General features: G+C 38.0%; 1 protein-coding gene across 2 annotated transcripts; it reads left to right on the forward strand.

The window, feature by feature from the left end:
* Nucleotides 1–9: 9 nt before the first annotated feature.
* Nucleotides 10–11,225, forward strand: PDE12 (phosphodiesterase 12). 2 transcript variants are annotated; one of them, XM_054729459.1, is made up of 4 exons: nt 10–1,399; nt 2,860–2,938; nt 8,393–8,448; nt 11,093–11,225. In XM_054729459.1, the coding sequence occupies exons 1-4, from the start codon at nt 104–106 to the stop codon at nt 11,117–11,119; spliced, it is 1,458 nt and encodes a 485-aa protein (XP_054585434.1). In that variant the 5' UTR covers nt 10–103; the 3' UTR covers nt 11,120–11,225. The 2 variants fall into 2 exon arrangements, with proteins under 2 accessions (XP_054585434.1, XP_008144534.2); XM_008146312.3 differs by lacking the exons at nt 8,393–8,448; nt 11,093–11,225 and adding an exon at nt 3,455–5,120.
* The last annotated feature ends 1,176 nt before the right edge of the window (nt 11,226–12,401 follow it).

Here is a 12,401-nt window from a genome sequence, read left to right on the forward strand (position 1 = left end):
GTTGCGGGACTGAATGAGTCCACGAGCTGGTGGCGGCAGCAGCTCTGTTAACACCTGAGGCTTAGCGGCCGCTTGTTGTGTCTGCCGCTGGGCCACCAGGTTCATGTGGAGGCTCCCGGGCGCCCGCGCCGCATTTCGTGGGGTCCGCGCGGCCGTGGAGAGACACAGTCGGGCGGAGCCGGCGGTGGGCTCGATGGAGCGCGCCGTGGTGCGCTGTGTGCCCTCCGAGCCTAAGCTAAGCCTGTCGTTCTCGTTGGCCGATGGCAGCCACAAGAACATGCAGCGCGACCAAAGCGAGCCGCTGGGTCGAGTCCTCAGCCGGATAGCCACCAACGCCCTTAAAGGCCACGCTAAAGCGGCCGCGGCCAAGAAGAGCCGAAAGAACCGGCCAAACGCAAGCGGCGGCGGAGCATGTGCGGGGCCTGGGTCCGAGCAGGCTGCGGCCTGCGAGCCCGTGGTGAAGCTGTACTACCGGGAGGAGGCAGTGGCTGAAGATGTGCTCAATGTGGATGCCTGGCAGGACGGTGCGGTGCTGCAGATCGGCGATGTCAAGTACAAGGTGGAGCGCAACCCGCCCGCCTTCACCGAGCTGCAGTTGCCACGGTACATCATGGCCGGCTTCCCGGTTTGCCCCAAGCTCAGCGTCGAGTTTGGGGATCCCGCCGGCTCCCTCTTCCGCTGGTACAGGGAAGCCAAACCGGGATCGGCAGAGCCTGAGGGCGGGGCCCCGTCATCATTGTCTCCCTCCTCGCCTAATACTAGTTGGACGAACACGGGTGTGGACGAGCGCGTCTACACCCCGTCTAATGCCGACATCGGGCGACGTCTCAAGCTTCATTGCACCCCGGGCAATGGGCAGCGCTTCGGACCCAGCCGGGAGTTGGAAAGTGTGTGTCTAGTGGAGGCGGGGCCCGGCACTTGCACCTTTGATCACCGGCATCTCTACACTAAGAAGGTGACGGACGACGCTCTCATCCGCACTGTCTCCTACAACATCCTCGCCGACACGTACGCCCAGACTGAGTTTTCGCGGACCGTCCTGTACCCGTACTGCGCCCCTTACGCCCTGGAGCTCGACTACCGTCAGAACCTTATCCAGAAGGAACTCACCGGCTACAACGCCGACCTCATCTGTTTGCAGGAGGTTGACCGCGGCGTGTTCACGGACAGCTTGGTGCCAGCCCTCGAGGCCTTTGGGCTGGAGGGCGTGTTTCGAATCAAGCAGCAGGAAGGCCTAGCTACTTTCTACCGAAAGTCCAAGTTCAGCCTCCTTAGCCAGCATGACATTTCTTTCCATGAAGCCCTGCAGTCCGACCCACTTCACAAAGAACTGCTGGAGAAATTAGTTTTGAACCCAGCGGCCCAGGAGAGGGTGTTCCAGAGATCTTCCGTCCTTCAGGTGAAGTAGCTCCGCCAGTCTCTTTACATACTCATCCATTTTTTAGGGTCCTGGAAAGGGGGTGTGGGTGGGGTTGCTTCTAATTGAGTAAAACCATCCAGATTTTACTGAAAGGTGTTTGCTCTTGTATCTACAGCACAAAGGTTAACCGTCATTCGTTCATTGAGCAAGTACTTATTGAGCATGCTGCAGGTTGTGCCTTGAACAACACAAACAGGGACTTACTTTATTAGTGCTTATAACCTAGTGGGAGAGATACATGCTAACTACAAGAATAATGGTAATAGCTAATATTTTCTTACTACTTGCCAAGAACTGTTCGGACACATTTCTAACGTACTTTAGTGTCTGACATGTTTTACAAAGTACTCCATAAATACTAGCTATTATTTTAATTTTTGGTTCATAGTAATCCTGCTATTCCCATTACTTAGATATTAGCCTTCCTATTTTGTAAATGGGGAAATGGCCAAGTTTACTTAACCAAGTTCATTAGTCCTGGGTAGCTGTCCTGGGCATCAGATGGACTGTCACAGTACTCATGTTCAAGTAACCCTTATAGTAGCCTCACACTGTTAGCACTGCCTACCTCTTCACCTCACTTCATTCCTCACGTAGAGTACAATACGATATTTTGAGCGAGTTCACATTACTTTTATTACAGTATATGCAGTGTTACATTCTGTTTTATTATTAGTTATTGTTAATCTCTTACTGTGCCTAATTTATAAATTAAACTTTATCATAGGTATATGTGTATAGGAAAACATAGTGTATGTATAGGGTTTGGTACTTTTTGTGGTCTCAGGCATCCATTGAGGATCTTAGAATATATCTCCCATAGATAAGGAGACACTACTCTATTCAAAAACTTTTAGCCCTGGCAGGGTAGCTCAGTTGATTAGTGTCATCCTGATAGGCTAAAGTTTTGGGTTCCAACCCGTCAGGGCACCAACAGGAATCAACCAATGAATGAATAAGTGGAACAACAGATCAATGTGTTTTGTTTCCTCCCTTACCCCTCCGTCTTCCTCCTCTCTCTCCTTAAAATCAATTTAAAAAAAAAACAAACAGCCTAAACCGGTTTGGCTCAGTGGCTAGAGCATCGGCCTGCGGACTCAAGGGTCCCAGGTGAAGGGCATGTACATTGGTTATGGGCACATCCCCGGTAGGGGGTGTGCAGGAGGCAGCTGGTTGATGTTTCTCTCTCATCGATGTTTCGGGCTCTCTATCCCTCTCCCTTCCTCTCTGTAAAAAAAATCAATAAAATATATTTTAAAAAACAAAACAAAAAAAAACAACTTTTAACAAAAGTTAAATTTCACAGTTATGATTATACTTCATCAGTATGGGAAGGATATAGAATAAAATGTTATTTCATCATATAATCTTAGATAAAAAAAACATTCAGGAGATTGTCAGATAACAACTGAAGTCTTGACACTTTCTGTATGTTTTAGGTTTCTGTTCTTCAGTCTACAAAGGACTCTTCTAAAAAGATATGTGTTGCTAATACCCATCTCTACTGGCATCCCAAAGGTAGGTTTTATTGGTTTTCACAAGTGACTTAAACATGGTAACTTAAGGTCAATAAAGCTGTTTTACACAAATATATTTTTTTCTTCAAGTTTTATTGAGATATAATTGACATACAGTACTATACAAGTTTAAGGTGTACAACATAATGACTTGATTTGCATACATTGCAAAACGATTACCACAACAAGCTTATATAGATATCAAAAAAAGGTGGTGTTTTATTTTTCTTGTGATGAGAATTTTCAGGATTTATTCTCTTAGTAACTCTCAAATACCCATACAGCAGTGTTAACTATACTCATGTTGTACATTAAATCCTCGGTACTTAGTTATAACTGAAAGTTTGTACCTTTTGACCACCTCTATCTAATCCCACACACTCACACACACAAATACACATCTTGAATGTCACACAAATGCTGTAGTTTGTGAGTTTCTTTCTTTGCTTTGTTTTGTTTGTTTTAACTTAAAGGCAACTTTAAAAGGTACTTACATTAATGTTTTTTATATTCATAGGTGGGTACATTCGTCTCATTCAAATAGCAGTAGCCTTGGCTCACATTAGACATGTCTCATGTGATCTGTATCCTGGCATACCAGTTATATTTTGTGGGGACTTTAATAGTACCCCATCAACAGGAATGTATCATTTTGTCATCAATGGCAACATTCCAGAGGATCATGAAGACTGGGCTTCCTATGGGGAAGAGGAACGATGCAACATGTCTCTTACCCATTTCTTGAAACTGCAAAGTGCTTGTGGTGAACCTGCTTACACAAATTATGTTGGTGGCTTTCATGGATGTCTGGATTACATTTTCATTGACTTAAATGCTTTAGAGGTTGAACAGGTGATTCCACTACCTAGTCATGAAGAAGTTACCACCCACCAGGCCTTACCTAGTGTTTCTCATCCCTCGGATCACATAGCACTTGTATGTGATTTAAAATGGAAATAGATTTGTGTTTAATGGAATTTAAGTCTGCTTTAATAAGAGATATTTAATATGAATCAAAGTTTATGTGTAACCTTCAAAGAGGAAAACTAGACACTAGGTTCTTAGTTCTTACCCTACTAGTTGTTTTAATGTCTTCATTACATGACTTCATCATCTTTGCATAATATAGTTTCTGTACTCTTCTCCTCCCTCCCCCACACTTGGAGGAAAAACAAATATATTTATGACTGGCAGGGAACATTGAATTATTGTGTACATTTTATAAATACTTTTTTTTTTAGCCTCGCTATTAAGAATTTTGTAAAATACCATTTGAATGATGCTATAATTTTTCTATCATAACATTTCCAATTGAATCATGTTTATATAATTAGGGGGGAATGCATACAAGTTAAGGTGAGAGGCCTAAGTTCTGATATGTGAGAGGAATAACATTAGGGCTTACCTCTACCTCAATTTGGTTAGCAATTTAATACAACTTGAGAACTTTAACAAAAGATTAAAATATTGTTATTGCTTCTCATCTTTCATTTTTCAATTAACATAGTTTCATTCTCTTGTTTTTGGGATTTTAGCTGTTAGTACAACTAAATATGGTACAAATGAACATATTCATATATTTTTTACTGCAGCTCATTTTAACTTTTAGGATGCAAGCACAATTTAATATTCAAAGTGAATAGCAACAAAGTAAACTTTAACCCTTTAAGTACTCTTGCCCATGAAAAGTGTTCATAAATTAACAGAATGTGACCATGTGATACTAGAAAATACAGCACAATACATTATGAGAAACTACTTACTGATGTGGGCTTTAAATTTTGGATGAACTATTGAGCATTTCTATGTTAGAAGTATTTTTGAAATTGTTGGTTTTATAAATAGAAAAGGGAGCAGTGTGGCTTTTGAGGGTCTTGGAAATAAACATCCTTTTATAGGCTTGAGCATTACAATTTGAGTTGCAGGTAAACATTATATATATAATTTATATACTGTAAAAAAAATTTTAATATAAAGCCAAACTTTCTAAAATTAGAAATTACAGTTTTACTGAATGGTATCTGGCCTAGTGTGGTAACCAAGCTTTTCTAACTCAATTATCACCATACCTAATCTGTAATGCTTTAGCTGTTGTTTTTTTGATGTTTGGGAAAACTGTAATATTATCTCATTTCTGCATTTAATTTCCAGCTTAGATATTAAAAGCCCCTCCATTTCAAGAAGAGCTCTTTCCACAGTTCTGAGAGCCTTTGTTCCAAATTCTTTCATTTCCTTCTTCTTAAACCCAACACTATGAGAACTTTACTCTTGATAAAGTAGCCCATACTTTCATATTCTGTTCACTATCCATTGTATTTTTAACTCTTAGTTTAGTAAGTTTGAGAATGAGAAGGTTTTACATGCACTTTAGATTGAACTTTGAAGTACTTAAAAGTACTTGAGGGGGAAAATTAAGGATCTTTTTTACAAAAAGCTATAAATGAAAAATTGATGTTACCAAATTGTGCTTTCCTAAATAACATTTTTGAGAGCATTTTAACATCAGTTTACAAATACATAAATATTAAAGCCAGAACCTGATTCTTTTGAAAAAAACTTTTCTTTTTAAAATTTGGTTTTGGTCTCCCTTCAAATAAATATGTTGACAGGGTCTTACAATAACTTGAGAGAAAACAAAAAGCTTGTAAGCAAAAAGTTGAGAAACACTTTGAAAGAAAAATTATAACATGATATACTCATGCCCAAGAGAAAAACATAGGTCCTATATTAACAACATGGCTAGCTAAATTGAACTCTGGTCAGAAAAACTCTATAAACACTTATAAAACATTCCACATCTGGAATCTTTAAATTTTTTATTTGCTGACTAAACAGTGTGATCAGATAATATATAAGCATTTCAGAATATTTGAATATAGAATATTATTAAGTGCCCATACTCTGATTAAGTCTTCAGTATACAGATAGGTTAGTATGATTTGGGAGTCCAAAGGTAGGGAACACTAAAAAAACAATAAATATCATACCAAAATTTCCTTGTATTCCAGTTAGAATAAAGCATCATTCAGAAATGTTTGTGTTTAAAGCCATCTTTGTGACTGAATTTTTCAATTATATTTGGATTTTTAGTACATTTAATTTTAATAAAATATGGAAAGTAACAAACTATGGTGAACCACACTTTAAGATGTCATTAGTTCTTTTTAAAAATATATATATATTTTATTGACTTTTTACAGAGAGGAAGGGAAAGGGACAGGGAGTCAGAAACATCAATGAGAGAGAAACATCAATCAGCTGCCTCCTGCACACCTTCCTACTGGGGATGTGCCCAAAACCAAGGCACATGCCCTTGACTGGAATCAAACCTGGGACCTTTCAGTCCGTAGGCCAACGCTCTATCCACTTAGCCAAGCCAGTTAGCCAAACCAGATGTCATTAGTTCTTGCTGTAGGAATGAAACAATCTAAAATTTTATATTGATTATAAATAACTAAGAATATATAGGACACATCCTGTTACTGAACTTTTGCACAGTTGCCACTTTAGTATACACTGGTAATTCATAATTCATTAGCAAACATCATTCCTGGCTATAATGTAACGTTCTTACATTATAATGTAAAATTATGAATACTAATATCTGTTTCAAATTTCCAAGAATTTCACTGGGTGAAGACTTTTCTGAGAGAATTAAGACCTGATTATCATCAGAATGTGGTGATTTCAGACTGGAGGTAGATCTCTGAGGAACATAATACAAGAGAGAGAGGTTCCAAAGAATACTGTGGTAAGAGCTCCCTGGTGGAAAGTGACACCTTTAGATCTCATATTCTCCAGCTATGAAATACAGGCAGAAGTTGCCTACAAACTAGTTTGAGACAAAACCAAAACACATACATATTGAAGGGTAAAAGTTTGCACTACTAGTTTATCACAAGTCCCACATGGCAACTCAATAGGGAAAATCTTTCCTCTAAAAAAATAGAAGCAACACTGGTTTTCTAAACATCCCAAAACATTTAAAAAATATATATATATATTATTGATTTCAGAGAGGAAGGGAGAGGGAGAGATAGAAACATCAATGATGAGACAATTATTGATTGGCTGCCTCCTGCATGTCCCCTACTGGGGATAAAGCCTGAAACCTGGGCATGTGCCCTTGACCAAAATCAAACCCGGGACCCTTCAGTCTGCAGGCCAACTCTATCCACTGAGCCAAACCAGCTAGGGCCAAAAACATTTTGTTTTAAAATTTTTAATATTTTGTTCAATATAGTACTAGAAGGAAATGCTATCTAGATTTCATTTGGGAGATGAAACAATTCAAGAGCTTTAACTGATTTGGGTAATATTCCAATGCATAAAGCCTCGCTTTATGTGAAGGTCCATGCTTTAACTTATTAAAGGTATTAGAGCTGTTTTGGGGTGGCTTTTGAAGTACTAACTTTAGAATAACAATACATTCTGAGATGACAGTACCAAAGCATTTTAAAAATATATATTTTTATTGATTTCAGAAAGGGAGAGGGAGACAGAGATAGAAACAATGATGAGAATCATTGATCGGCTGCCTTCTGCACCTCCCCCTCACCCCCCTCCACCTCCCCACTGGGGATTAAGCCTGGGCCCCAACTGGGAATCTGTGACCTGGTTCATAGGTCAACACTTAATCACTGAACCACCACAGCCAGGCAAAAGCATTTCTTTTAATTGAAGTGAAATTCATATAAAACCAACCATTTTAATGTGATTCCATTTCATTTAGTATATTCATGATGTGGTACAACCATCATCTCTAGTTCCAAAACAGTTTCATCACCTCTAAAGGGAACCCCTTATCCATTAAGCAGTCACTTCCTACCCCTCCAGTCTTGGCAACTACTAATCTGCTTTCTGTCTCAATGGATTTCCCTATTCTGGATATTTCATATAAATGGAATCATATAATATGTGACCTTTTGTGTCTGGTTTCTTTTACTTAGCACAAAGTTTTTAAGGCTAATCCATGTTGTGTCAGCACTTCATTCCTTTGTACGGCTGAATAATATTCCATTGTATGGTTATGCCACATTTTCTTTATCCAAATGGACATTTGGCTTGTTTCCACCTTTTGGGCATTTTGTGAATAATGCTGCTGTGAACATTTGTGTACAAGTTTTGTCTGGGCATGTTTTCAATTCTTTCAGTTATATAACTAAGAGTGGTTGCAGGGCCATGTGGATATTGCGTTTAACTTTTTGAGAAGCTACCAAAATGTTTTCCACAGTGGCCACACAATTTTACATTCCCACCAGCAATGTATGAGTTTCAATTTCTCCATATCCTCACCAACTTATTTTACATTTTAAAAAATTTAGTCATGGAAGTGGATGTGAGGTGGCATCTCTACCAATGCATTTTAAACTTGCTTAGTCCGATCAGTTATGTTGTTGCAGTCATGAACTAGATTATTCACAATGGATTATACAACCCCCTATATTTTTTCCAGAGAACTCCTCATCTTCAGCAATTCCTACTTTTACAAGCTTGTGTCAAGCTAGAAAGGTCAGTCTTGTTGCTTCTTTTAAAAAGATTTGGGGAGAGAAACATCACACACACACACAACTCCAAAGCCCTGGAGTATAAATAAATTAGAAAGAACTAGAAGTCTATGATAAAAACAACAACAAAAGTAAGTCTACTTCAGTGATTTCAGAGAATAAATTTGCTTACTAATGTTGGCTTTTAAATGCTTTAGCCAGGTTCCACTGTTACCCACCACTCTTAAAATCCCAATTTAGGTACAGAGTAGAAGCAGATGGCATGAATGCCTGAATACTAATTACTGAGAAAACAGCTGTCTATGGCTGAACATACCTTACCAAGTTGTAATACATAATCATAAAAACAGACTACACTTTGATTTTTAAAAACCTTACATTTTGAAAAGAAATCTTAAATTCAAGATAAACTTAAAAAAAAAAACCATATTGAACTAATATGACTCTCAAAATTATACTATGCCTGGCTGGTGTGGCTCAGTTGGTTGAGCGACCACCTATGAACCAGGAGGTCATGGTTTGATTCCTGGTCAGAGCACTTGCCCAGGTTGCCGGTTCCATCCCCAGTAGGGGGCGTGCAGGGGCAGCTGGTCAATGATTCTCACGATGTTTTTATCTTTTCCTTTCCTCTCTAAAATCAATTAAAAAATAATTTTTAAAAATTATAATATGTTCTATTTCAGGATTAACTTATCAGTATACAAGTCCTTTTTCTATTATGGTTTTTGCTTTAAATTCTATTTATTTTTTAAAATATATTTTTATTGGTTTTAGAGAGGAAGGGAGAGGGAGAAATAGAAACATCAGCGATGAGAACCATTGATCACTGCCTCCTGCATGCCCATAGCTCCACACTGGGGAATGAGCCCACAATCCGGGCATGTGCCCATACCAGGAATCCAACCATGACCTCCGGGTTCATAAGTCGATACTCACCCACTGAGCCACGCCAACTGGGCTGCTTTAAATTCTATTTATATAGGACAAACAGCTATCATAGCTGTTTTTATTTCTTGTTTGCCATGTAAAAATGTGTTATATTGTGAATAGAATGTTTTTTCCATTTTATTGCAAGCTAATTATTTGCAATTCAGAACTTTTTGTATTTTTATAGCCAGCTATATTACCAGGCTCCCTGGATAATTAGAATAGTGTATTGTTGTTGTTTTTTTCAATTTTAGTTTATAGATTTCACTTGAGTCTTTAGCAATAAAGGAAAGAGAATTTATCTTTCCCAATATTTATACCGATCATTTTATTTTATTGCTATGCTATTATTTGTTGAATTATAGTGATTGCAGACTCATGCTTTGGTCATGATTTTAATGGAAGTGGCTTTAGAATTATTTTTATTCTTTTTTGCTAACTCGTCCTTTATCATTTAGATATTTTTTATTTGAGGATTTTTATTTTTTATTTTTTTAATACTTAGAATTTTCACAATTTTCAGGATGTGGTTTAATCATGACAAGTCTATTAGTGGTGATCACATAGTGATATTTTCTTTTTTTAATTTGTTAATGGAAATGATTTCTCTTATAGATTTCCCAATATTGAACCTTGTTGTACTTCTATAATAAATTCTACTTGTTCAAAGCGTAAAAAGAAAACCAAAAAAGTATAATATGGAAAAAATATTTTGTTGTTAGCCATCTTCAGTGTATTGAATCATATGGAAGCCAAGTGTTAAAAATTAACATTTTATATATAAATGATAGTCTTTAAATTGCAGACCTTAAAAATACTAAATCTTTTCATTCAGTTGGCTGCAATCCCTCAATATAACTAGTAATTAACAGATGGATTCATGCTGCTAACAAACTACTTTATCAAAGTCCATGTTCAGTCCTAGCCAGTTTTGCTTAGTGGATAGAGCGTCAGCCTGTGGACCAAAGGGTCCTGGGTTCAATTCCAGTCAAGGGCCCGAACCTCGATTGCAGGCTTCTCCCCGGCCCTGGTCGGGGCTTGTGCAGGAGGCAACCAATCGATATGTTTCTCTCACATCAATATTTCTTTGTCTTTCCCTCTTTCTTCCACTCTCTAAAAATCAATGGAAAAATATCCTCAATTTTCAAACTGAATCATCTCTATCTTCTGTTCATTTTGCATTGATTGTATGTCAAAGGGTTTATATAATGCAATCCATTTTGCCCAGTACTCACTTTAATGATATCCTAGAATGTTACTGTATTAAAATATTCCTAGTTTGCATTTTTGGTGATTTCATCTCATTTTGTTCTATAATTGAAAATGGTTTAGTAGGGAATTGCATAGCCTTTATTTAGTTGGCTTTCTTATATTGGATGACCAATATACAGACTTTTTAAAGTATTGCCTATAATCTCTATTTCCCCTGTGGAATAATTTGAAGAAATGGTGTATCCAGAGATACAATTATTTAGAAACAGCTGGCCCTTCCTCAGAAAATCTGAGTGAAGTATATTGTTTTAAAGGATATCAAACCAAAGACTATTTCTGAAGCTATAGAATGTTTAAGTATTGCAAATAACATTCTTACATTACTCTTTATTACATACCTAAAGAAATCTGGCTTTTTGCATCCTGGCTTGTGTCCTTTTTCTTCTAAATGAAAGAACCCCATGATGCTTTGGCTTTTCAATCCAAAATTGATCTATTTTCTCTTTAAGGACTTTTTGCCCCTGCAGGTCAACTGAATTGGCAAGGATTGGCCCCAAAAAGAAACCCCATACTCATCAATTTATCAATTGATGGATATTTGGATTGCTTCTACTTTTTGGCTTCTATGAATAAAGCTGTACATTTGTGTACAAGTTTTTGATTGGACATGTTTTCATTTCTCTTGGACATATATTTAAAAGTAGAATTTCTGGACCATATGGAAAATGTTTAACCTTTTAAGGAACTGCCACATTTATTATCCAAAGCAGCTGCACCATTTTGCATTCCCACCAGCAATGTATGAAGTTTCAAGTTTTTCCACATCACTTTTTGATTACAGCTATCTTTATATGAAGCAGCACTTCACTGTGGTTTTAATTTGCATTTCCCTGATGGCTAATGATGTTCAGCATCTTTTTTGTGTGCTTATTGGCCAGTTGTATATCTTTGGAGCTCATTTTAAAAACTGAATGTGGACATGCAGATGGCCAATAGAGACGTGAAAAAATGCTCAACGTCATTAATCATCAGAGAGATGCAAACTAAAACTACGATATTACCTCACACCTGCCAGAATGGTTACCATCAATCAATAAAAATTGCTGGCGAGGATGTGGAGAAAAGGCAACACTAGTACCCTGCTGGTGGGAATACAGATTGGTGTAGCTACTATGGAAACCAGTATGGAATTTACTCAAAAAATTAAAAATGGACCTACCATTTGACCCCATGATCCCACTTCTAGGAAGATATCTTAAGAAGCCAAAAACAGCCCTGACCGGTTTGGCTCAGTGGATAGAGCGTCGGCCTGCGGACTAAAGTGTACCAGGTTCGATTCCGGTCAAGGGCATGTACCTTGTTTGCGGGCACATCCCCAATAGGGGGTGTGCAGGAGGCAGCTGATCGATGTTTCTCTCTCATCGATGTTTCTAACTCTATCCCTCTCCCTTCTTCTCTGTAAAAAATCAATAAAACATATTTTAAAAAAAAGCCAAAACCACCAATCAGAAAGAATACATGCACCTCTGTTCAAAGCATTATTTATAATAGCTAAGATCTGGAAACAACCCAAGTGCCATCAGTAGATGAGTGGATAAAAAAGCTGTTGTACATTTACACAACGGAATACTATGCAGCTGTAAAAAAGGATGTCTTGCCCTTTGCGACAGCATGAATGGACCTGGAGAATATTATCCTGAGTAAAATAAACCAGTCAGAGAAAGAAATATCACATGATCTCACAAGTGAAATCTAATCTGTATTTATAAAACACTAATATGCAAATAGACTGAAATGGTGGAACCAAACAATCTAACA

This window comes from Eptesicus fuscus, chromosome 18 (assembly GCF_027574615.1).
Source record: "Eptesicus fuscus isolate TK198812 chromosome 18, DD_ASM_mEF_20220401, whole genome shotgun sequence".
In the NCBI taxonomy this organism is placed as follows: domain Eukaryota; kingdom Metazoa; phylum Chordata; class Mammalia; order Chiroptera; family Vespertilionidae; genus Eptesicus; species Eptesicus fuscus.

What these genes read in the sequence shown, in the direction of transcription:
- PDE12 (XM_008146312.3), top strand. Translation starts at nt 104, where the DNA reads ATGTGGAGGCTCCCGGGCGCCCGCGCCGCATTTCGTGGGGTCCGCGCG. An exon ending in AGAGATCTTCCGTCCTTCAG is followed by an intron (nt 1,400 to 2,859) that starts GTGAAGTAGCTC and finishes TGTATGTTTTAG; the next exon opens with GTTTCTGTTCTTCAGTCTAC. An exon ending in TCTCTACTGGCATCCCAAAG is followed by an intron (nt 2,939 to 3,454) that starts GTAGGTTTTATT and finishes TTATATTCATAG; the next exon opens with GTGGGTACATTCGTCTCATT.